The sequence below is a fragment of the Scomber japonicus genome, chromosome 13 (genome assembly GCF_027409825.1).
Source record: "Scomber japonicus isolate fScoJap1 chromosome 13, fScoJap1.pri, whole genome shotgun sequence".
NCBI classification, from domain to species: domain Eukaryota; kingdom Metazoa; phylum Chordata; class Actinopteri; order Scombriformes; family Scombridae; genus Scomber; species Scomber japonicus.
The window spans coordinates 6,713,148-6,739,702 of record NC_070590.1 but is presented as its reverse complement, the minus strand read 5'-3'; the positions used below and the strand labels follow the sequence as shown (position 1 = coordinate 6,739,702).

At 37.7% G+C, this 26,555-nt stretch overlaps 2 protein-coding genes across 2 annotated transcripts in view; both read left to right on the top strand.

Annotated features, from left to right (window-relative positions):
* LOC128371569 (F-BAR and double SH3 domains protein 2-like) overlaps nt 1–3,420 on the top strand; it is a 37,844-nt gene extending 34,424 nt beyond the window's left edge. Inside the window, exons 15-20 of the mRNA XM_053331922.1 lie at nt 25–108; nt 198–381; nt 478–701; nt 2,099–2,309; nt 2,411–2,475; nt 2,678–3,420. Coding sequence (XP_053187897.1) covers nt 25–108; nt 198–381; nt 478–701; nt 2,099–2,309; nt 2,411–2,475; nt 2,678–2,761 — 852 coding nt within the window. The 3' untranslated portion in view covers nt 2,762–3,420. The remainder of the gene's footprint in view (nt 1–24; nt 109–197; nt 382–477; nt 702–2,098; nt 2,310–2,410; nt 2,476–2,677) is intronic.
* A 4,506-nt stretch (nt 3,421–7,926) lies between these two features.
* Nucleotides 7,927–23,354, top strand: rsf1b.1 (remodeling and spacing factor 1b, tandem duplicate 1). Its single transcript, XM_053332169.1, has 16 exons — nt 7,927–8,080; nt 11,338–11,429; nt 12,196–12,288; nt 13,064–13,269; nt 13,382–13,494; nt 13,997–17,121; nt 17,214–17,498; nt 17,620–17,724; nt 17,817–17,896; nt 18,417–18,471; nt 18,560–18,672; nt 19,237–19,304; nt 19,566–19,779; nt 19,867–20,093; nt 20,223–20,402; nt 22,401–23,354. Exons 1-16 carry the CDS (start codon nt 7,927–7,929, stop codon nt 23,006–23,008), a joined length of 5,718 nt encoding a protein of 1,905 aa, XP_053188144.1. The 3' UTR covers nt 23,009–23,354.
* Nucleotides 23,355–26,555: the final 3,201 nt, after the last annotated feature.

Sequence of the window (26,555 nt, the reverse complement as noted above, 5' to 3'; positions counted from 1 at the left end):
CCTCATCTGTGTCTGTGTTTTCAGGCCTCTCAACCAGATGAACTGACCATTGAGGAGCAGGAAATCCTGGAGGTCATCGATGATGGAGACATGGAGGACTGGGTCAAAGTACGTCTCCATTAATCTTAGTTTGACTCCTCTGAGCTGAAAGATGTTTGCTGTTTATCATCAGTGTGGATTTTTTCTTGTACTTTCAGGCCAGAAACCGCAGCGGACAGGTCGGCTACGTCCCAGAGAAATATTTGCAGCTGCCTTCCTCCAACAGCCTGCTGAGTATGCTGCAGTCTCTCGCTGCGCTGGATGCCCGATCCCATTCCTCCAGCAACTCCACTGAACCTGAAACTGAACTACCAACCGGCTCTGTCAACGGAGACTCCAGCGGTGAGGGATATTTTTAGGATCGTGACCACGGATACCCGATTGTGCCTGTCAAATCTCATCCTTCTTCTCTTTTTCTTTTTTTTTTCCCTGTTGCAGTGTCCTTTGCAAAGGCCTTGTACGACTACGCGGGACAGACGGACGACGAGCTGTCATTTCCGGAGGGGGCCATCATCCGCATCCTGAGCAGAGAGACACACGAGGACGATGGTTTCTGGGAGGGGGAGTTTAACGGCGTCGTCGGCGTTTTCCCGGCGGTGCTGGTGGAGGATCTCACCGGAGCCAACGAGAACGGAGACGGACAAAAAGATGGAAGTGCACAGGTGAGGATCTCAGTGTGGGACTCTTTGAATCATCAGTGAAGGTTAATTTTTGACTCCAAATCAAACAGTATCAACTATAAAGTTACCAAGAACCTTCCTGTCGTCCTCCTGTCTGTTTTGACTGTCCCTGCCTTCCTTCCTTCTTTCCTCCTTCCTTCCTTCCTTCCTTCCTCCCTCCCTCCCTCCCTTCTTTCCTCCCTCCTTCCTTCCTTCCTCCCTCCCTCCTTCACTTCCTTCTTCCTCCCTCCTTTCCTTCCTTCCTTCCTTCCTTCCTTCCTTCCTTCATCCCTCCTTCTGTCCTTCCTTCCTTCCTCCTTTCCTTCCTTCCCTCCTTCCTTCCTCCCTTTCCTTCCTTCCTTCCTCCTTTCCTTCCTTCTTCCTCCCTTCCATCCTTCCTTCCTTCATCCCTCCCTTCTATCCTCCTTCCTTCCTTTGCTTCCTTCTTCCTCCATTCCTTCCTTGACTCAAGAACAGGAGGGTTAAAAAAAGTGAAAAAATACCATGAAGAATTACAATAAATGCTATTTTATGGTTAATTATCAGCAGTTTTAAAATCAAACTTAATTTATGGTGACACATTTTTTGGGAGGAAAAGTTAAGTTGATCATTTTAAAATCAAAGGAAAACCTTTAACGTTAGAGAAACTGATAAATGAACATCAAGTTCACACAGTGCTAATTAAGCTCATCACCACCAAACTCTCTCTGTGGTGACTACGCTACGCTGGCTGGATGTACTGATACACCAGCGACTGCTGCTGGCCAAGATCTGCTAAATCATGAAATCATTTAACCCTTACACACTGTTCAGGGTCAAATTCGACCCATTTTTTCATTTCAGTGTTTAAATCCACTGTTTAGACCCCACAGTTTACAAAAATGGAAATAAAATGCTTTTTTATTTTTATTTTGTGCAGCTGATACACATTTTGTATATGCAAATGCACAAAATTCAAAACATGTTGATTAATCAAACATGTTTTAATGACTGATGGGAGAATTATGAATATGAATTGATGTAGAGACTAATTATTAAGTCAGAATATGAACAGTATTTAAGGTTTGGGTCAAATTCTAATAGTTAAAACGAATCATTTCACTGAGGTTTTGTGACACTCGTAATAAATATCCACCTTTTCTTACAGCCGTAACCGTAGCAACAGAGTAGGCTATGATGTAAAAAAAAAAAGTGTTGACAGTGTTTTTGTAATTACTGTCACTGCCAGAGGGGGGAGACAAAAGTTGTGCACTGCAGGTTTAACGTGTGGTTTCTTTTTCTGTTATACCACACATTCATGTTTGTGTGATATTTAAAATCTAGTCAGCCAGATTATTATGTCTAAACTTTGATATTTTCACTGTGTAAATTCATCTATTCTCCTTCTTCTGTTTTTAAAGGCTTCTCCCTCCAGTTTGGCCCAATGTGACCGATCCCCTCGCAGCCCCTTCCAGCCGGGGCCGCTCCACAGCAGTCCTCTCCAGACGCCCACCATGTCGTCTCCTCAGTCGAGTCCCTGCAGCGCCACGGCTTCTCCCATCGGCCGACCGCCTTCCTATCACAACGGACATCACAGGCCGCCGCCAGCGCCTCACAAAAGCCCCTTTCAGAGTAAGAATCCATTAAAGTAGTCTGTTTAAATATGATAGCTGTATTTAATCATTTATAGAAGGGAAAAGTAATCTGTGTCTAATACTCACTTCTCACTTCAGGTCCGGTCCAAGGCTCCCCTCAACCTCCGAAATACCCAGAAAGTGGATCTGGCACCATTCGACCGGTCAGTAAACACACATTACCTACTTAAATATATTATATTGTAACATATATCATCACAAATATCATGTCCATATAAATATAAATACATAAAATAATGATCAGATCCATTGATAATGATCATAAAGGTTGAATTAATCAGCATCATTTCTTCTTTTAGTTGCATCTGAATTTAGCCGCTGATTTATTTATTTTGATGTTTCCAGGTTCGTGCTGCTCCTCCGCCCCCGAAGCAGCATCCTCGGGGACAGGTGAAGCGGAGGGAGGAGGTGGAGATCACGCTGGTGTGAAGCTCGGCACCCTGGTGGTGACCGGCGGTGATGACAGCTCCGTTTGAGAAAAAAAAAAACCCCAGCTGGGACTCCTCGAACCCCTCTGTGCCTCTTAAAAACACTCCCAAAGGAAACCAGAGGAAACTTAAAACCCTCCTGGAGACGAAGAAGCCTGGAGGCCGCGGAGAGATTCCACACTTTGTCCTCTAAAGTCTTTACACACGACGCCTCCGTCGGGTTAGTGTGCTGAGGAGGAATATCGTGCCTTTCTCTTAACTATACTTGTTTAAGTTTTGTCACGTTTCATACGACTTTACCCAAGTGTTTGTCTCCTATTTGAATTAGAGCGATGAATAATAGGGCCAATATTGTAATTTTTTATAAAAAAAAATTATATATGTTCTTCTAACTGGACATGAATAATTTCTGGTTCTCAAGAAAGAAAGAAAGAAAAAAAGAAAGATATATTAAATGCTAACAGAATATTTACTATTAGCAACTTCTATTAGCAATTTTCTGCTCTCTGTCGCTCACAGTAACTGATACGGTGATAACTGGAAGATCATTTTATAACAAGATAGAAGAAAGTAACACATCATATTATTCACTAATTTGTAATAATGACTTGATTTTGACTCATTTTCACAGCTAATTAGCTTTCTATGCAGATAATTAGAAGATTGATGCCTCATGATGATGTAACACAGAGTTTAAAGCCAGGTGATAATTAGGTTTGTTTAGTATAAAGACTCAATTTTAAGTTTAAAAAAAAAAAAGTTGTATCATGTTTATTTTAAAGGCTCGGTTTTTAATTTAAAACGTCAAATTTTACGTCTAACTGCTTTTTTTTTTTTCAAAGGATTTCTAATTTGCTTTCATGCAGATAATTATGTAATTATATAATTATCATGTAATACGGAGCTAGAGCCAGGAGATAATTGGCTTAGCGTAGCATAAAGACCACATTGAGCATGCAAATTAGTGGGGGCGAAAAAAAAAATCACATTTATTTTAAAGGCTCGGTTTTGAATTTAAAATGTAAAATTATACCTTTTTCTTTTTTTTTTAAAGGAATTAACTTGATTAACTTTAATACCAGATTCAGAATTTAATCCATTAGTTCAGTAACATTTCTTAAATTTACATCTAACTCTCTGTAAGAAAGAAAATCCCCCCCACCAAAAAAAAAAGTGTAACTATTCCTTTAACATCAGTTCCTTCAGCTTCATTTATTCTCTCATAATTATGAGATACACAAGTTTATTTTCTTTAGTTACTATAATGCACTTCTGTTCACAGTTTTATAATAATGATTTCAACCATATTATCCTCCAGTTACATCTCACTGTATCACTTACTGCGAGCCTGTCTCTCTCTCTCTCCCTCTCTCTCTCTCTCTCTCTCTCTCTCTCTCTCTCTCTCTCTCTCTCTCTCTCTCTCTCTCCTCTCCCTCCTCTCTCTCCCTCTCTCCCTCTCTCCCTCACTCTCTCTCTCACTCTCTCTCACTCTCACTCTCTCTCTCTCTCTCACCCTCTCTCTCTCTCTCTCTCTCACCCTCTCTCTCAACCCCAACCGGTTGAGGCAGATGGTAACCCACTTAGAGCCTGGTTCTGCCTCTCTCTTTCTCTCTCTCTCTCTCTCTCTTTCTCTCTCCCTCTCTCTCTCTCTCCCCTCTCTCTCTCTCTCTCTCTCGCTCTCTCTCGCTCTCTCTCTCTCTCTCTCTCTCTCTCTCTCTCTCTCTCTCTCTCTCCCTCTCTCTCTCTCTCTCTCTCCCCCTCACCCTTATATCTTCACAACTGATATTTTGAGCTGTGGAGACTCTTCCCAATTGGATTTACTACTATGCAACATAAAGTAATGCTTGGCAGGACGTCACAGCATGTTGTGAATATGTAGCTTCAACACACACTTAAAAAAAAAAAAAAAAACTAAAGTCTGGTTTTCTCCACACTCGATCAAAAAAAAAACAAAAAGAAAAGAAAAAACCGCCAGCACAGGTGAGGCTGGTCCTCTCCTCGAACACGACGTGACCCTTCGCGGTTACATTAACAAGGGAAAAGTGGCAATTTATAGTTGAGTGATTGTTTTGTCAGTAGGGAGAATCTCCTAGAAAAGTTGTCTGATCAAAAAAAATAATGGATCCCTTTAAAATCTTTTTAATGATTATTATATAAGAAAAGAAAAAAAAACCCTTCCCCTGCTTCTTATGTTAGTTTTCTTTGCACCTAAATGCGAAGAAATACCTGGACATTAAAGGGTAGGTTCACAATTTTTTCCCAAGTGTGTCCTAAAACAACAATTAGTAGGTGAAATGAACCTTTAAACATGTTTTATTCATTCCTCCTGTTCATACTGACAAACACAAAGAGAGAATATGATGCTAAACAGACTGAAAATGTGTCAGATATCCTCTTGATATGACTGCTACTACTTCTTTATTCACTTTTATTTTGATTTATTTGATTGTGTCCTGCATGATTTCACAATAAAAGCACATTTTCAAGCTCTTTTAATAGTCTGTATGAACAGGAGGAAACACACCTGATTGCTAGTTTTTAAGACTCACTTGGATTAAAAATTGCTAACCTGAGTTTTAAAGGGAGAAATATAGTACATACATACATAGTTTAACTTTTTTTTTTTTTCTCGTGTTGTAAAATAAAGATCTAGAAATGTTATTATGACACTAACGTAGCCTGTGATGAAAGGTTTTAGCCGGTGAGCGCGGCCGCGGGTTTTTGTGTCTGGAGGAGAAAGTTGGTGCAGTTTGGTGACAGTTTACACTGAGGTCATGTGCAGGTTTTTTTAAAATAAAAACATGCCTTTTTTTCATAATTTAAGGAGGAAACCATCCTGAGCTGCTAGCTGTCCAGTTTAAAAAAGAAAAAGAAAAAGAAAAAAAACCTATACTGTCATAGTGAAGCACTTTTTGACGTCTTCTTATTCCTTCTCAGTATTGAATTGTCGTGGATGCTACGTTCGTTTTGTTCAATATTTTCTCGTTTACCAGCTATAATGGTATGAATACTTTTCTTTTTATCAACTCTTGCGTTATTTAGCCTTAAATAGCCATTGTAGTGTCTTTTTTTTGAGATTGAGATATGAACATCTGATCTTTTTTTTTTTTTTTGTTGAGAAATATCAATAGTTTACAGAGAGCTTGGAGATGGATATCTGTACAAATAATAGCACAGCTTATATTTTTGTTGTTTTTTTTGTTTTTTTTGTTTTTTTTTAGCTTTAGGATATATTAAAAAAAAAATAAACCTATTAAACTCTAGTTGAATTGGATCATAGGAAAAGAGATATCTGTCAGCCACGTTGCTGTGTTCTCGTTGATCTCCTTGAGATCTGAATGACATCAAACTTATTTTTGAAGTTTGCGTTTTACCCTGTTGTGTTGATGATGATGATGATGATGATGATGATGATGATGAAAAAAAAGAGAGATAATAGAGAGAGAGAGGTGTCAAACCGAAGTCTCCTCTTTTTCTCCGCTCCCCCTGCTCCCCCTGCTCCCCCTGCCCCCTCTCCCCGCCCCCCTCCCCCCTGATAGAGAAGTTGTTGTTAACTTGCTACTGGTCCTGATTTAAAGTCTGAATCTGAAATTCAGTGACAAACAAACAACAAGCTGCCCTGCGTTTTACAGCGTCGGCTCCACAGAGGCTGCCGAGCGTCATATTTACACACCAGTGGATGTTTAACTGTATTTATTGTGTACAAATAAATGTGAAATAAAGATAGCTTAAATGAAACAAACTTCTTTTTTTTCTAATCGTGTTATAATTTTCACTCTTTATCGTTTCTTCTTTTTTCTTTTTCTGTATTATAACAGTTTGAAAAGTGACATTAAACACAAATAAAACAGACACAGAACAGAAAGATAGCCCAAAAATAAATTAAATAAGAAGTAAAGATGCTTTAGCTTCTTCCTTTTGTTCTTTTAGCATAATTTACCAGTTAAATATACATGTTTATATACATTATGTAGTTATTTTTTATATTTATATGAAGATAAATATATGTAATATCATTTTTTTAATCAATTAATTTGGTTAATATTGATTTTTTTTAGGTGGGTTTTTGGGGTTTGGGGTTTTTTCTTTGCCTTGTAATGTCATCAATCAGTAAAACTTAATTTGTACCAGCTGAGTAATACAATAATTACAGATACCCAGAATGGTAAATTTCAAAGTAAAATACCCAAATTAAAACAAGTTAAAAAAAATGTGAAGAAAATAAATAATAAATGTTAGTAAGAAAAATATTATTCAAAACCACCTCAATTAGTTAAGAATTAATTCATTAGTAGATACATAAATGGGTAAGAAAATAATAGAAAGAAAACATACGCTATGTATTAGATAATTAAGAGTTTTAAATAAGTTGTTGAAATTGAAAATAGCAATATAAAAACAACTTTAAATGACTATATAATGCAGATTAATTACTGTTATATAATGCTGGATCGACTGTGGTTATTATAGTTTGTGTGAACAGGAGGAAAATATTAGTAAGTAGAAGGAAATAATAAATATTATGCAACAGGAAATGCTTTAATACACAAAAATTAAATATATATACTCTATTTATATAATTTATACATGAAATAAAATGAAATAAATAAATGACACGTACAGACTAAACAATCAGCCTTTGCCTTCTAGAGATAAGAACACAAAAAATATGCATTAATGGAAAAATAAAATACAAAAACTCTTGACTTTTTTTTAATGCACTCTCATGTTAATTTGTTGTGTGTGAATGTGTGTGTGATATCATAGCGCCCTCTAATTGTCTTTATTAATACTGCATACGGTTGTTAAATATAAAGTTTGGGTTCATAAGAGCTGCAAGATTTATCTCAAAGCTTTTTGCACAAAGATATTCAAGCAGCAGTGGAAGAAGTACTTCAGTAAAAGTAAAATACATAAGTTTTACCCACATGAGATACTTCAAAGAACATCAGTTGGACTCCTTATGTAGAGAATATAAACAATATATACAAGATTAAAAACTAGACTTGGAAAAAAAAAAATTAAACTCATCCTTTAATCTTTATATTTTAAAGAGACGGAATATAATCATCGTGTGCGCGCTTTTATTTTCTTAAACACCGGAAGTTATATATATACACTAACTCCTGCTGGCTTGACGCTGGTGTTGGGAGAAAAAAAAAAAAGATGGCTGCTCCGGCGGCAACAGCGAGTTCTCCTCCAGGTTTGTGTCCAAATTACGCCGTGATCTGCTCCTTTCTGGAGAGATACGGTGCCTTGTTGGACTTACCGGAGCTCACCTTCCCGCAGCTGGAGAGATATCTGCAGGACACGACCTCAGGTAAGGCTAGGAAAAAACAAAGAGAGGAGGAGAGGAGGAGGAGAGAGGAGGAGAGGAGCTAGCAGGGGTTAGCAGCTACATTAGCCACTTGTGTGTTATTGTGTGGTTTTCTAACCCTCTTGTTTACTTAAATTTAAGTTTATTGCGCCTCTTTGATGCATTTTGAAGCAGGGAAATGTATCCAAGCATAATTTGGGAAGCACTTAAGTGTGTGCATGCTTTTTTATCCGAGGTTTTCTGTCACTTTTAAGCTTTTGAATTAGGCTTCTTTTTTTTTTTCTTTCCTCCAGCAGCCTTTTATCTGCAGACACACACAGGCTTTGGAGAGGAGAGAAAATGTAATGTGCAGAGGGTTTTATTAGTGTTTTAAGATGAGGTTAAGATGATGGTAGTTCACGCAACACGTCGAGGTTTTTGGGGATTAGTCGGTAAAGTCGGTATTGTGTGAGAAGGGTTAGGAAATGTACACTTTTATTCACAGTTTAAATATTTCGACATGAAGTGTTTCAGCTTCTGTTAAGCTGCAAGAGCTGCAGCGGCTTCCGGTGCGAGCCTTCAAAATAAAACCCGGTGTTATTGTTATGTGCTTATATATAACAAACAAAAGTGATTTTTTTTAAAAAGCCAATAATAATCAGTATTAGGTTCATTTCCAAGTAGGTTTGCACATACATATGGAGCGTAATTGTCAAAAAATATACATAAAATTAAAGGTGCTCTTCTTATTATTAATAACAAATACAATTGATTAAAAATAATAATAATCAGCATCAGGTTAATTGCTAAGTAGGATTGTATATACATGATGCAGGGCATAAAAGTCAAAATATATGTAAAATTAAAGGTGTAGTACACGATTTATTGTGACATAGATCTCAAATTTTCTCTCTTTTAACTTCGGTTTTTAAAGATGCTATAATAGAAATGAAGTTTATTATTATTAGTATATATTTTCTGCACATTGCACATTTATTTTTTTATCTATATGAGGCTCTGTTCTGTTTATAAACTCAGGAACTTCTGCATTTGCACATTTATATATTGCAGATTAAATTGCCAGTTTGCTGTATATAGTGTTTTATTTGATTATTTGTCTTATTTATTGTTGATTGTTCTTTTTACGCTGCTACTTTTTTCCACCATACTGCTGTGTCAATGTGAATTTCTCGGAAAGGGGATCAATAAAGATTCATCTTATCTCATCTGACATTCAGCTTCACTACAGCAGCAGCAGCAGAAGCAGCATCTCAGATTAAAACTAATGTGCTCGTTGTTTAACTCACTAAAGTTAAGGGAGAAAAATAAAGCAGCATAATAAACTGTTAAACTAAACTGCTGATCAAGACTCTGAATCAGTGTTTGCTTTATAATTGTATTAAAATAATGTATGTATATACTTTAATAACACTTACGTATCTATCCATTTGGAAATCAAATAATCAAATCATTATTAAAATTATGCCAGAGCTGCCTCGGACGCTGTCTGTTATGTTCATGTTGGCGTCGTCTCTATTACATCACATTGTGATATAATTAAACGATATTTTACTGTAAATTAAATCATTTAATGTGCTGTACTGTAAGCTTAGCAGTCAGTTTTAAACATGGCAGTAAATGTTGCTAATAATACTAATATAATATAATAATATTTGTACTACAAGCTGCATTAATGTATCACAGATGTGCAAATATAAAATAATATCATGGTGTTTTACTTTAATATAATGTTAATATAATGTGTAGTGTCAGTGTGAAGGAGAGGGGAAGGTTAGCAGTAAAGAGCGCAGTGTGTTAGTTAATAATATAATAAAACAAAGTAGTGTTAATGTAACACTCTGCTGGGTCAAAGATCACAAATATGCAAATATACGACAGTGTTATGAGGTTTTATGTTAATAGGATGTAAATATAATGTGTGGTGTCTGTGTGAGGGGGAAGTCGTGATAATAATTTTATTTTTATAACACTGTGTGTGCTTTACATACGACAAATAAACAAACAAAAAAGACTTAATAAAACAGGAACTGAGGATCACAGCAACACTGCTCCTTGTATTGTAAGATTGGGTTCAATGTAGAGACTGAATTTCACTGACAAATAAAAATAAAATACCTTTAGGAAACGCCAGAGGTAGGATTAAAAAAAATAATATCAGTAAAAAAAATGAAAAAACTCCAAATAAAATAAAAGGTAATAAAAGATGTAACACCTTTTAATATAAAGATCAGAACAGAATGAAATAATAAGTAAAATAATTAGTAAAAAAATTAGTTTGACCACAAAAATTAACAATAAAAAGTGAGAGAGAAAAACAGTTTGACCACAATTTTATAAATAAGTCTTTTATTTCGTTTTTTAAAGACTGAAGGTACTTTGCATTTATATTTATATAATTATTTTGAGGGCCTAATTAAATTATTTCCACACATTTACTGAGAGATTAACTCGTGCTTTTAATTTTGAATATGTTGATTAAGGCGATTTTACTACTTCCTGTTGCGCAGCTAATTGGCGCTAACTTCGGTTGCTCTGCGCATGCGCGGCCTGTGTGAAGTGCTCAGAGATAATTCATCCCTCATGTGTTTGGAACTTCTTCTTTAAACATTATGACTTTTTATTAATTGTGAAAGTTGACTTCCTTTTATGTTTATTTTAGTGATATTTTATAAAGACTGCTCTAAATTTGATACATTTATTTTTATTTTTATTTATAAAACCATCAAAAGACACAGTGTTAGATCTAGTTTGGACAGTAGGATCCATAATTGTAGTATAATATAAAGCATGTGTCATTTTCAGTGTTGTTATTTATTTTATATTATGTAAAAAAAAACAACTGGATATCTGCAGGTATTTAAAATCTTAAAGTCTTAAAAAAATACTTACACAAAGATAATTAATAAGTAATTATAATAATAACATAAATGTTTCTCTTTCCTGCTGTGCACTGAAGCAATATTTTTTAATTAAAGCTGGTTTTTCGTATGTGTTTGTGAGCCATCAGGAGACGTTTATAAATCTATAAAGTTAAAATGAATGAGACAGGTGCAGAAAACTGAGCAAATACTGCTGCAGCTTCAGTCACTCTAACATTTGACCATTTATTTTTTGTCTATTTGTGTGAATCATGTCATCTGTTATATTACGTTTGGTCTTGTATCACCTGTTTGCTCTCATCTCATTTCTAATTTAAATAAAATAAAATAAATAAATGAGTTTTGGAGTAACCGTGTCGTCTCTCTCTGATCTCTCCTCAGTCCCGAAGCTGCTGGTGGACCTTCACGTCAAGTTGCTGAGGAAGATCGGCAAGTCAGTGTCCGCAGACAGATGGGAGAAGTATCTGGTCAAGGTAAATGTTTAACTTTCATAAAAGAACATTTAAATTATGACTCAATAAAAAAACAACACTGTAAAATAAAGTGAGTAAAACCAGAAATGTGAGATATAAAGAAGAAAATATAATAATAAAACAACTAAAGAGAATAAAAAAATAAGAGATGGGAGAAATATTTGATCAAGGTTAATGTTTAACTTTTGAGTTTTAATATTTACTCAACTAATCAATTAAACTGTATTTGTATAACACCTTTCATACATAGTAATATAACAGGAAGTGCTTTAAAATAAACAGAAAAGACAAGAAAATAAAGAAATAGTGGTTCAATTTGAAAAAAGGAAGGTTGGATAAAAAATGTAAAAATTCAGAATACCCAAATAAAATTAAATATTATAAAAAATATAATTAATTAATAATAAAATAAAGTCACTGTAAAATTAAATGGGTAAATCAGACATAAAAGATGGAGTGTTAAAAAGGAAAATAAAGATGAAGAAGGAAGTAAAATCAGACATAAAAGGTGTAAAAAAAAAAAAAAAAAAAAAAAAAAAAAAGTGGTAAAAAAGGCTAAAATAAATAAATAAAAGACAAATGAATTAACAAAATAAAAGTTCAATTGAAAGCCAGATAAAAAAGGTAGATTTTAAAGTTTTGCACATACGAGACATGAAGATAAAAAACTGCATGAATATATAAATAAATAGTTAATACATTTAATAAATTGGTAGTTTGTTAAGTTCGTTGAATAACTTGTATTTTTCTCTCCCTTTCGTTGCAGATATGTCAAGAGTTCAACACAACATGGGCCTGGGAACTGGAAGAAAAAGGGTACAAGGAGATGACGATGGAGTGCAAGACGGGGATCCTTAAAGTAAGTCCACAGTTAGACACTTGTTCCCCTAGTTTAGTGTTTTTTATTTTAATTAAGTAAATAAATAGATATATATATATATAGTGTTTTTCTTTGTAGTTTCATGTTGAGAAACTACATATGAACTTCACAATAGAGAGAATAAATATATTAGCATGTTCTTTTCGTAGTTTATAAGAAGCTTTTTATGTTGTATACTAGTTATAAATTAGTTATAATGTCAGCCGAAAATAATTATCTGCAGCTGATTGGCGGGGACAAAGGGCATTCGTATCAGTAGTACTAGATTATTATGTTTTAATAATTATTTTATTATAAAAAAATTGTAAAAAATCACTTTAAATAAACAATAATAAATAAAAAATTAAAAATGTAATATAAAAAATGTAATTAAATAATTTTAAAAAGTAAAATAAATGAAATACATAAATAATCAACAAGTAAAATAAATAAATAATAATAATAATAATTAAAATATGTATTTATATGTACATAATTCATTCTGTACCTTTTTCTCTCTGCAGTATATGTCCATATTATTAATTTTTTTTTAAAAAACTTTAAATAAATAAAGTAAAATAAAATAAAATAAAAAATTAATATATACATAAAAAATAAATAAATAAAAATACTTAAAAATCTACTTAAATAAAAAAAAGTCCATATTATAAAAAAAATTTAATTAAATATTTTTAAAAAGTAAAATAAATGGATACATAAATAATCGAGTAAAATAAATAATATAATGAATTCTGTACCTTTTTTCTCTCTACAGTATTTGTGTGAGTGTCAGTTTGATGACAATGTAAAGTTCAAAACCGCCATCAGCGAGGAGGACCCCGAAAAAATGCGTCTGCAGCCGATCGGCCGGGACAAAGACGGTCAGATGTACTGGTACCAACTGGACCAGGACGACAACGTTCGCATGTACATCGAGGAGCAGGACGACCTGGACGGATCGTCGTGGAAATGCATCGTCAGGTAAAAATAAGATTGTTGTTATTATTTAAATGCCCCTCTGAGAAACTTGGTGTTTATTATTTATTCTGAGAGCGGAGAGGTTAAATTTATCCCCTCTTCTCGTCTCGTGTAGAGACCGAAATGAACTGGCCGAGGTCGTCGCTCTGCTGAAGACGCAGATTGATCCGGCGCTGCTGAAAAAAGAGGAAACCAAACCCGAAGGTGAAGAGGGCAAAAAAGCAGAAGGTAAATGTTGAAGATGTTGAAACTGCTTGTTTTAAAGATTGTTATTTTTCTTTTCTGAATTATTTATCAATCAATCAGTCAGTCAACCTTTTCAGTTTACTTTTTAATTTAAAGAGACACAATATTCCCTCTAGGGCTGGGCAATATATTGATATTATGTTGATATCGTGATATTTTATAGATATTATAACATAGTGAATATAGGCTGAATTACAGTTAAAAAAACTTAATTTACTTTTCTATCATCTGCGTTTATCCACTTACTCATTATATCCACATTACTGATGATTATTTATCAAGAATATCATTGCGTAAATATTTTATGAAGGCACTGATAGGCATCCTTACAATATTGTCAAAACATCGATATCAAGGTTTTTGATTCTGTCCATATCGCCCAGCCTTAATTCCCACATTTGGAAGCACTTGGTGACAGCAGCAAGAAAATACTCCCCTTTTATAACCGTTACTTTCTTTTATTTTCATATTTTTGTTATTACAGGTGAAGTTAAAAAGAGTGACGACTCATCAGATGAAGACATCAAAGACTCGACCAAAGCTGTCGGCTCAGCCTCACCAAAGGCCGAGAGCAATGGAAAAGTTGACGACTTGAAATCCGAAGTGTCTGACGCCAAATCGTCATTAAACGGCGTCATCGAAGGCGTCATCGAAGGCAAACCTGAATCCGAACTTAATTCAGAAAAGGCCGCGGAGGATCTCAGTATCATCACAAAAGCCCAGAACATCAAAGAAGAGCCGATGGAGGTGTCGGAAACTAAATCGAGCACAGCTACGAGTGAACCAGCTCCCGCCTCTGAGGTGCCGTGTATATCGGTAAAGGCGGAAAAAGGAGAGGAGGCGAAGAAGAGCACAGCGGAGGAGATTCAACAGGCGATGAAGAACGACCAGCAGGCCAAAATCCCTCTGAAAAAAAGAGGAATGAAGTTCAGCGAAGACTTTGAAAAGAGTAAAACCAGCGGCAGCTCTATCATCGTTCAGAATCCGTCTGTTCCTCAGAATAAAGAAGCTCCTAAAACCGACTCGACTCCCGAGCAGAGGAAGAAATCGCAGAGCGTAAACGATCACGTTAACGGCGAAGTTCAGCCCGCGTCAGATAAAAGTCATTCGAGCGAGTCGTCGAAAGAAGCCGCCGTCGACAAAGAAGAGCGGACGACCGAAGCGGCTGCAGGTAAATCTGTAGAAACCAGAGAAAACGACGCACCAACTACAGGCGAGGACGGTGTGAAAGATAAAAAGGAAGAAGCTCAGAGTGCTCAGAAAGCTACAGAGTCGGCAACATCGGACCAAACAGCCTCGGAGAAGAAAGATCTAAATAAACAGGTAGAAAAGGAAAGCACTACAGAAAAGGGGAAAGCACACGAGTCTCCGCCAAAACCTACAGAAGAGTCTCCGCCTAAACCTACAGAAGAGTCTCCGCCTTTAACTAAGGACGCACATGAGAAGTCTCCTAGTCGTGTAGAAGATGAAAAAACTAAAGAATCCAAACCAGCAGAAACAAAAGAGTCTTCTACGACGGACAAGACGAGCAAGTTAAAGGAAACAGATAAAACGTTAACAACCGACGAGTCAAAGAAGTTAAATTTGAATCATGAGGTTAAATCCAAAGAAGCCGAATCATCAAAAGATTCAGAAAAATCAAAACCAGAATCAGAGTCGAGTAAAAGTGAAGAAAGTAATAAATCAAAGGTGACAGAAAAAGTAAAAGACGTAAAGCAAACAGAAACGAGTGACACTAAAGAAACGGAGAGTAAAGTGGAGAAGTCTTCTGCAGCGAAAGAGAAACCGGGAGTTATAAAAACAACAGAAACACAATCTGAGGTCAAAGATCCCGACTCTGGAAAAGCTGAGTCACCATCCGTCACTAAAAAGACCGAAGAGGTAAAAGACAGCGAGGACAAAAAGGCTCCGGAAACGCAAGAAATCAAAGAAAGCTCGACGGTCATTAAAAAGGCGAAAGACAAAACGTTAATCGGCGAGAAATCGGAAGAAACATCGGACGCTAAAGAGAGTTCGGAGTCATCGGTTATTAAAAAAGTCGACAAATCAGAATCAAGCAAAACTAAAGAGAAACAAGATGAAGAGGCGAGTCCAGCCGTTGATGAGAAAGCCAAGGCAACCTCCAAGAGTAACACCGGAAAGACAGACAAGAAGGAAAAGATGGACAAGCCGGAAAAGACGGACAAGCCTGAGAAGATGGACAAGCCTGAGAAGACGGACAAGACGGACAAGCTGGAAAAGACGGGCGAGCCTAAAAAGACGGACAAGCTGGAAAAGACGGACAAGCCAGAAAAGAAGCTTGAAAAGACGGACAAGCTGGGAAAGATGGACGAGCCTGAAAAGAAGGACAAGATTGAAACTAAGGAAAAGACAGACAAGCCGGAAAAGACGGGTGAGCCTAAAAAGACGGACAAGCTGGAAAAGACGGGCGAGCCTAAAAAGACGGACAAGCCGGAAAAGACAGACAAGCCAGAAAAGAAGCTTGAAAAGACGGACAAGCTGGGAAAGACAGACAAGCCGGAAAAGACGGACAAGCTTGAAGAGACAGACAAGCCGGAAAAGAAGGACAAGATTGAAACGAAGGAAAAGACTGACAAGCCGGACAAGACAGGAAAGAAGGACAAGACAGAAAAGCCAGAAGACGTAAAGAAAAGCGTCAACTGCGAAGACGATGCAATACCTAATGTCACCAAGACGAGCGACTCTACGTCCAAGCAACCGGAGACCAACGACGAAGCCGTGACCGTTAAACACGACGAAATCAAAAAGAACGCAGTCGCACAAAAGACGACGGAGGAAGCATCCGAAGGTAAAGAGAAATCGTCCAGCCCCGCCGAGAAGACGGACGCCTCGGAAAAAAGCGATAGAAAACGTAAAAGGACGGGAACGGAAGAGGCGAAGTCGTCCGAGGAACAACGTGATAAGATCGAGGCCGAGAATCCGTCAACAGAAAGTAAAAAGGACACTGATGCTGAAAAACATACAAACGGCAGCGAGGATCTCTCATGTGGAGATAAAGGAAGTAAAGAGGATTCAAAAACCGATGAAACGAAGGAGAAAGAAGCTCATAAAGAGAAAGAAACCTCGACCAAAAAGGACGGAGCTGCTCAAGAAAACGTGAGCAAAGAACCGGACGATAAATCCTCAACCGAAGCCGAGAAGTCGGACCACGCCAAGCCGACTGATGAGGAAGGTAAAAGCAAAAGTGAAGAAGAAGAAGACTCAGCGACGAAGAAGGAGGTGGAGAACGGCAGCGACGCTCCGTCAGACGTCAAAGAGGCGATCGCCCGCCGGAGAGCGAAGCCGGCCCACCGAAGGAAAGCCATCCTCCGTAGAGAAGAGAGACAAGGAGATTCAGAGTCCGATACCAACACCGGGGGTGGGATGTCTCTCCGAAGGTCGCCGAGGATCTCCAGACCGACGGCGAAGGCGGTGGAGGTCCACGACAGGAAGGCGGAGAAACCTCAAGCTGCTCCGCCGGCTGAGAAGAGCGAGAAGGAAAAAGAAGGGGAAGAGGAGGAGGAGGAGGAAGAGGAGCAGGAGTCGAAAGCTGTCCAGAAGAAGCCAAGAGAGAAGAAGGTGGATCAGGAGGGTCAGCCTAAAGCCAAGGTAGGGTTATCTCAGCAGGTGGAAATATTAATGTCCTCTTTATGAAAGTTGGTACTAAAAGACATCGATCTTCTTCTTCTTCTTCTTTTTAGGGGAGGAAGAGGCGGAAGGTTCGGTGGTCCAACACGCGAACGCGCCGCAAAAAGAAAGGCTCTGAAGACGAGGACGAGAACAGCGACGAGGAGTCCAGCGAAGACGAGGAGACCGAGGAGGAGGAGGACGACAGCGACGAAGACTACAAGGTGGAGCGAAGCAGAAAGAGGCGGAACCGCAACCGTGAGAGACGAAGCTCGGACTCCTCCACATCCTCAGACGACGACCTACCTCCAAACGACGACCCCTGCAAACATTGTGGTCTTCCAAATCACCCCGAGCTGGTAGGAGCTCGTTAAGCTCGTTAATACATTTAATTCAAATCTAAACAAGAGTAGAAGTGAGACTGGAATAACTTTCAGTCTATAAACCGGCCTTAACATCTGTCCACATCTGTCTCCTCAGATCTTACTGTGTGATTCGTGTGATAGCGGCTACCACACAGCCTGTCTGAGGCCTCCGCTCATGATCATCCCAGACGGAGAATGGTTCTGCCCTCCGTGTCAACATGTACGTACCAAAACATTAAACATATGAAAAAAAAGGAAAAATTAGTTTCATGTTTTTTCAAGTTTAATGTTTCATTCATCTGCTTTTTATAGAAACTCCTCTGTGACAAACTAGAAGAGCAGCTCCTAAACCTCGACGCCGCTTTGAAGAAGAAGGAACGAGCTGAGAGAAGGTGAGACGTTTTACACCCCAGCTGTTAAACAGTCGGGCTATTTGTGGTTTTTAATGCTTCACTTTTTCTTGATTTACTTCTTTAACCCTCCTGTTGTCCTCGAGTCAAGGAAGGAAGGGAGGGAGGAAGAAGGAAGGAAGGAAGGGAGGAAAGGAAGGAAGGAAGGACAGGGGAAAGAAGGGAGGGAGAAAAGTAGGGGGAGGAAAGAAAGAGAGAAGGAGGGAGGGAGGGAAGGAAGGAAGGAAGGGGGATGGTGGCAGGAAAGAAGGAAGGGAGGAAAGAGGGAGGAAGGAAGGAAGGAAGGAAGAAGGAAAGGAGGAAGTAAAGAAATTTGACCCGGGAGGACGACAGGAAGGTTAAATATTTTGTCATATTGTAATTAAGTCTAGCAACATCAGATTGTAGATTTAACTCACACCAGATGATTAAAGAACTACTTAATTATCATATTTTAACCTCTTTACATCACTTAATTGACACGGTTATTAACAGCTTTATTAATGTGTTTTATCTCCTCCAGGAAAGAGCGTCTCATTTACGTTGGAATCAGTGTTGAAAACATCATCACGCCCTCCGTAAGTGCATATTGTGGTTGTCCTTTTCTTTTTTTAGCAGAGTGAAACATTGATGATGTTTTATAACGGGACTCTTTCTCTCGTCCAGGTCGAGCCGGTGGAAGAACCACCAGCGGTTATAATCAAAGAGAAGAAAGAAGTAAAGAGAAGTAAGAGCTGGGGTCGAAGGTCTACGAGGAACAAGAAGAACATCAGCTACAGGTTTGTGCTCTCGGTCAAAAAAATTATTACTTATATTTTCACAAAAAAAAAAACCATTCACAATCACTATTTTATGGAATATGATGTGTTTGAATGCTGATTTTTGAGTTGATTTAATACAGATGCATTTTATTTCCATGTTTATATTCTGTGGGTCACATTATGAAAAGTCTGGCTAAAAGAAAGAAATGTCTATATGATGTTTTTACAGCTGTCTAATCTGACCCTGAATAGCGTGTGAGGGTGGAAAACATTGAAATATGGCATTTATATTTATAGAAATGTCAGATGTTTTTATATTCAGATTGAAACTGAGAATAAAAATCAGGTGGATGGAGATGCACAAAATGACAAAAAGGCATTATGGTATAGTTGTCGACATCTCTCAATCATCCAACGAGGCTTTCAGCATAAAAATGCCATAAAATATCAAAAGTGACTCATTTCAGTGCCTCCTCCTGCTGAGCTGCCTTTTGATATCTCTGTGGAGGAATCACTTGATTTATTGTAGACGTTCGGAGCGTTTAACCTCTCATGTAATGGGAAATTCTGTTGTTTTAACAGATTCGATGAATTCGACGAGGCGATCGAGGAGGCGATCGAGGAAGACATCAAAGAAGCAGAAGGCGGAGGTGAGGAAGATTTAAAGCAGAAGGTTTTAGATACATTTAGGAAATATTGATGACACCAAAATCCAACCGAAAGCACTTCAAATGAACAGTTTTCTTACTTTTTTAAGTCGAATTAGTGAGATTTGGTTGGTTTTGATGTATTTTATTATCTGTAGTTTTATATTCGACGTATAAATCAGGCCACTGTTGTTCAAAGTGATGATTTACAAGCTGATAATAACAAAACAGAACAAACCGTCACAGACTGGTGTGTTTCTCCAGGCGCTGGTCGGGGGAAGGACATGGCCAACATCACGGGACACAGAGGAAAAGACATGTCCACCATCCTCCAGAGCGAGGAGGGCAAAGAGAACGGCCGGCCGCCTCGACCCAACATCAGCCAGCGCAAGAAGAAACGCCGGCGACTCAACGACCTCGACAGCGACAGCACGGTGGACGAGGAGGAGAGCGAGGAAGAGTTCCGCATCAGTGAAAGGTAGGAAGACATAGATTTGGACTTTTGAACTATATGTGAGTCACGCAGCAGTTTATTTATGCATCCGTTTATTTATTTCTTCTTCAGCTCGGAAGAAGAGTTCGTCGTCTCCGAAAACGAGACGGAGGCGGAGACGGACGGAGACTCCAACGACAGCGACTTCGGCAGCAACAAAGGCGCGAAGCATCGCAAGTCGTCGTGGGTCAAGAAGCAGTCGTCGCGGCGACGAAGCTCCCGAAAGCGACGGAGACCGAGAGGCTACTCGGACGACGAAGAGGAGGAGACGGATGAGGACGAAGATGAAGATGAAATAGGTACAGAGTCAATAAACGGCTCATATCACACTCTGTCGCTACTTTCTCTTTCTGTCCTATATTTTTGTTTAACCCTCGTGTGTGTGTGTCTGTGTGTGTGTCTGTGTGTGTGTGTGTGTGTGTGTGCAGTGACCGAAGGCTCCAGCGAATACAGCGACAGTGATCTGGATATGAGTCGACGGCGGTCTCGGCGGAGTCAGAAGAAGCAGGTGAACTACTGCGAGACGTCCGAGTCGGAAGGCTCTCAGGCAGAAACCAACCGGGACAAGATGAAACCCCGACGTCGCCAGGACAGCTCGGAGAGTGAAGGTGAGTCAGAGAGACGCAGCACGAGCAGGAATAAAAATAATACCCTCGTCTAATCTGACTCACACTGTAAGAGGTTTTTAAAGATGAGAAATCTCATCTGTGTAGTTTTTATAATTCTTCTTTCTCTTCTCTTGTCACGCTCCGGTAAATGAATCACCTCGTTCAGTTTGCAGACTTCTGAGGTCCTCGTTGTGACATTTTTATCCTTATTTTTTTCAGTTTGTGGCCCATTTAACACACACATACACACACATACAGACTTTGTCATGAGACCCTCCTGTTGCTCCACTAACAGATAACCTCAGCTTTTGTAAATATATTATAATATCCAAAAACTCTGAAACTAGATTCAAGAAACTCTTTTAAATGCTCCAAATTTGTTGTGAATTACATGTTTCAGCCTGATAAATGAGTGTGTTCAAGAGTTTGATTCACAAAAAGACTAAAAACCTGAATTTCACACCACAAAGCTTCAAGTCCTGCTTTTAGAAATAATAAGTTTAAGTTATATAACACAGAAATAATAACACGTACTAATATGTTTTAGTGTTTGTAGTCGGGGGATAAAATATGCCAATATAGACAATAAGATCTTTTTAAAAAACCTAATGAACAGAGAATTAATTTGACATTAGGTTTATTGTAGTGTAAATATTTTATTTTGGTAAATTTTAGTGTCATTTTAACAACGTAATACAATTTTAAGCACAAGGAAATTCTTGAATGCCTCAAATTTTCATTAAAATGAAGAATTAATGTATTCGTATAAGGCTTGAAAAAATAAATAGTTACGGTCCAGATCATCCTACACTATATTCTGCTAGATAATTGTCTGATTTTGTTTCTATGCTGGTTTATTTTCTCTTTTCATTTATTCTGTGTCTTCTCTACGTGTCAGATTTAACATTATTATATTCTAACTTACATTCATTAAAGCAGACTGAAGATGAACCTTTTCAGCACCACGGACAGTGACATTAACACACTCTTGTCTTTAGAGCTCAAATTAATTAAAACTTACATTGATGTTCATTTTATTCATTTTTTGACTGAAATGTCATATTTATAGGTTGCAGCTTTTTAATTTTGAGGATTTTAAGGGGGGGGGTGTCAGATAAACTGATGCTTAGTGACGTTGATTTTAAACTCCATTATATGATCATTCAACACCAATATTACTTTTGTACATAATGTTATTGTTATATTATTTTTATTTATTTATTTTTTATTCTTTCTATAGATGCTCTTTCTATTTTTAATTATCCACTTGCTGCTGCAATAATGTAAATGTTCCCACTGTGGGACTAATAAACATCTTTTCTTATCTTATAGACAGAATAACGAGGTGATAAAGGAAGTAATCAGCAGTTTAATGGATAATAGAAGTTACAGTCCTACATTTCTCTCTTAGGCAGATATATATTGGGTTTTTTTCAAGGCGCCCAGAAATGTTCTCATCTAGCATTTGAGCCGTTTTCTATATATTTTTTTTCTTCTACAGACCAAAGACCTTATAGCAGGGGCGTCAAACATACGGCCCGTGGGCCAGAACCGGTCCGCTAAAGGGTCCAATCCGGCTCACTGGATAACTTATAAAAATGGCAGAATATGAAGTCCCAATTTTTCACAGTGAAGTCTTCTGATCTTCCCGTGGAACGTAGAACATGATTCTGATTCGGTTACCATGGTAACCCCAATCTGACAGCCCGGTCTGCAAAAAAATGTTGGACATTTAGGACGATTTAGCTAATCTTTCTTAAGGCATCTCAGGCTGTTTTATCTGTTGATGGTTTATTATAGTAAAGTCATAATATATATTATTTAAATTTTAATGGTCCACATGAGATTAAATATGTCTGTATGTGGCCTTTGAACTAAAATTACAGGTTCTTAAAGGTTTACATTGTGAGGAGGTTGCAGGTTGTGTTAATATATTAGTGGTGATGATGGCAGAGATCTACGAGGCAGCTAAATGTGTCCTTGTTTTTCTCCTCCCAGCGAGTTTCTCCAGAGACTCAGACGAGGAGCCGAGGGATCAGCGGGTGAAGAGGATAGCCGACTCTTCCAAGGAGGATTCCCGGCAGCGGCACAGACGGCTGGCGCTAAAACGCAGGAGAGCTTCGGAAGAGGACGACTCGGACGACGACTCGGACGAATCGTCGGAGGAGGATCGCCCCATCCGTAAACGGGTGAACCGCATCGACTCCGACGACTCTGACGAGGAGGAGGAGAAGGAAGAGAAGGAGGAGAAGGAAGAGAAGGAGGAGAAGGAAAAGGAGGAGCCGAAGGAGAAGAAAGCGGCTGACAAAGCAGAGGAGGAGGGCGGCGTTCTGACAAAGGGAACAAACCAGCTGGACTGCAATGCGGCGGAGCTGCCGCCCACCAACGGACAGAGCCAGGTAAAGAGCGTCGAGGGCGTCTCGAGGGCCGCTCCGGGCCTCAACCCAAATCTGGAGCCACCCAAAAACATCAGTGCCACACCAGCCGCCGCCATCGCACCAAACGGTCTGGTCGCCCCGGAGATGCCAGCGCAGGAGGACGACGAAGACGACCTGTTAGGAGTCACGGATCTAGTGGACTACGTCTGCAATAATGAACAATTGTAAAAAAAAAAAAAAAAAAAAAAAAACGACAAAAAACAACAACAAAAAAAAGGTGTACTGTTTCATTTTTTTTGTGGTATTGTATTTTTATAATGCTTAACTTTATTATTCCTTCCCACACCAACACTTCTTCTTCTTCTTCTTCTTCTTCTTCTTCGTCCTTTTTACTCGTGTCGCGTGGAGCTCGACTCTCAGCGATCTCTCCGCCTCACAGTAAAGAACTGGATCACCAGTCTGGAGCTTTCCGTGTGGGATTGAACCATGAAATATAAGGGCACCAAACTATCAAAGTCTCATCTGTTTTGTAATGATAATAATAATAATAATAATAATAATAATGTGTTTACCTGCAAACCCAAGTACCCCTCCCTCCCAAATCCCTCCACCCCCCCCCACCCCCCCTACTCCTCAGTGTCATCCAGCTCCACTGCCAGACCACCACCTTCCTCCAAATGTGTCATTCATCTCTCCTGTCCTGTTTTTTAAAAGACGTCACATCAGTTTTTCGTGTGTTTTTTGGGGGAAAATTGGGCACTGAATCACTGACGGTGTAGGAAATAGTTTAAAAATATGTCTATTTGAATGCTAAAATAATGATTTTAAATTTTTTACAGGAGTAAAAAAAAAAAAGAAGTCATTCCATAATTGATCTGTTATAAAAAAATCCCCCTCTTTTTTTTTAATCAGCTTTATTTATTCTATTTCATATTTCATCTTCATCATCATGTCTATTTAAATCATATTTGATAAGCTAAACCCTTCAAACACATACGACTGTATGGTCAGATATGGAGGTGTGTGTGTGTGTGTGTGTGTGTGTGTGCGCTCGTGTATGTGTGTATGCATGTGTGAGTGTGTGTGTGGCGGGAAAAAAGGAAACACATAAATTCACCGTTTTTATATCCTGAATATTAAAAGTGTCATACATATATATTCAAATTCAACTCCTCGCATCATCTGAAGGTGTGACTGTATATATATATATGTTTATATATATATATATGTGACCAACCTTCATTTGAACTCTTTGTTAAATGATAGAGTAGTTTGGGGGTTTTTTGTATATTGTATACATATATAATTATTTTGATTATGTGCGCTGCCATCGGTATCCCAAGTTTTTTATAGTTGTTTTTTTGGGGGGAGGGAAACAAAAATCAGAAGTAAAATCTCTTTCTTGTCCTTCCTAATCTTGAGATCTAGTCTTAGCTTCCTATTATAACACATTTATGTTGTTTTTTTTTAAATAATGATGTTTTTTGTTTTTTTGTTGTATATCTCAACCTTCATTTGTCTCCGAGCAAAAATGTAAATGTGTCTTCTTTTCGTTGTATCTTGTCCTTCATAGAAGGTTTAAACAACCTTGCAAACTTCATGGCTTCTTAATGAACTAAAATAGCACTCAGCTGCCCCCTTTTTTCCCCCCTTTTTTCTTTTTCATTGTTCACCGCCCCTCCTCCCTCATCCCTCTCTTCAAACTTCCTGTATACATTAAAATCAACCCCTTTTTTTAATTTCTGATCACATCCTCTTGCCTTTTTCATAATCTTGACTTCATGATCAGGTCACGTTGTAGTAAATCATCAACTTTAAGACCCCAAACTGGATCAAGATCATGAAAAATTTAAACAGTTTAATAATTTGTATTTTTTTTTTTTTTGTTTGTTTTTAGTTGGGTTTTTTTTGAGGCGATGCATCAGGATGCTGTTTCTTTAGTTTTGGGGAGGGGAAACAACAAACCAATGACTTCACTGACCTCTGCTGGAACCAGTCTGTGTGTATATCTGTAGTTTTTTTGGCTGTAAAATATATTTAGAGGCATTTTTTTAATCACAGAAGAGAAAAAAAAAGAAAAAATATATACGTGGCAATTCTTTGGGATTGCATGACTTTCTAATAGTTTTCTTCTTCTTTTTTTTTGTAGGGGAAGTGATATTGGCACAACAGTTTGTTTTTTTATATAACAAAAACCAGAAACCTTTGGCATGTTTTAGAGGATGTCTGTTTAATCTCCTGATCTGTTGCATTATTGCTGAAGGACGCCACGGGGGGGAATATCTCATCATTTGCAGTGAAACTGCTTTAGGTAAGCATGCGCTGACCCACTGAAGGCATGTTATAGACGCTCGGGTGGAGGGAGGGAGGGAGGGAGGGAGGGATGGAGGGGAAAGAGAAGAGAGAGAGAGAAGAGAAAGGGATGTTATTGTAGAAAAACTGTCTGATTAAAGAGAAAGAAATGAAGCCTGTTTGTAAAATATTTTGTAAATTAGTCTCAGCATGGTCTTCACAAAGGATAAACCACTCTATTTATCATAGCGTTTTGATACTGGCTCAGGCCAAAAATCCTCATTTCCAAGACGAAAACAAAAAAAAAGTCCTATATTATGTGCTCCTTGCAGTGCACACTCACACACAACGTAGGCCTCTATACATAATATTTAGCTTTTTTTTTCTTTTTCTTTTTTTTTTTAGATTTAGTCGGACTGAATATAGCAAAAGCCCAGTTCTATAAAAAAAAACAATGTAATGGAAGTGAGTTGTGGTTGGTTTGAGTCTGGAGTTAAAGGGATGTGGATGTCTGTGTGGGATGTGTGGGCAACCCTGGTTTTTTATATTCTCCACAGAGATAAAAAAAAAAGAAAAGGAGAATGTGTTATTACAAGGTTATGAAATAACCGGTAGCAAGACTTGCTGTAGAAATGGAGAGAAAGTGACATAACGGAGAAAATAAAAAAAGGCTGCAAGGGGATTAAGGGAGGAAGTTGGTGCCAATGACTGAAGTGTTAACAGAGTTTTCCTATTTACCTCATGATGAACCTGGGAGGAAAGACGCCCTGTCCGCTGTGTATAGTTCCTGGTAGACTGGTCGTTGGTGTTTTTTGTCTGCTCCTTACATTTTTTGTTAACTGTTATTTCTTATGAATCTGATCTTGTACATTTGTCATAATAAAATGGGTTTTAAGCCTCACGTCGTTCGACTTTGGATCGATCCATCTCTAACATATCATCCACTGTTAGTCTGATACAGTTAATAAATAATAAATGTATAAATATTAGGAATATAGATTATTTATGGAGAAAATCTATTCTTATGCATTAATGTTATATTCTTTAAAATACAGGAGTGTTTTCTTTTCAAGATGCAGCAAGGCTTTTATATGTAACACTACACACAGTTCAGTTAAGTATATAGGATATAATAATAGGATTATATAAATAGAGAGAGAGGGAGACATGAGATATATATTTATATATAGATATGTGAATATAGATACGTAGGTATATATATAGAGAGATATATATGTAGAGAGAACAAAAAAAATGATAAAAATGTTTATAAAATTTTAATTAAATAAGTAAATAAAAGAGAATAAGAGAGGTTTATTAAAAGTTAGAGTAAAAAAACTAGGTTAAAAAGATTAAAAGACAAAAGAAACAAGAAAAATTGATAAGATAAAACTTATAGAATGATGATAGTAAAATAGCATAAAATAAAGTATTAAAAACATTAAAACATCAAAACAAATACATGAAAAAAGGGCTATAAACA

Coding starts and splice junctions, on each gene's coding strand:
- rsf1b.1 (XM_053332169.1), top strand. CDS start 7,927: ATGGCTGCTCCGGCGGCAACAGCGAGTTCTCCTCCAGGTTTGTGTCCA. Junction 17,725..17,816: donor TCTGCCCTCCGTGTCAACAT/GTACGTACCAAA, acceptor TGCTTTTTATAG/AAACTCCTCTGTGACAAACT. Junction 17,897..18,416: donor AAGGAACGAGCTGAGAGAAG/GTGAGACGTTTT, acceptor TATCTCCTCCAG/GAAAGAGCGTCTCATTTACG.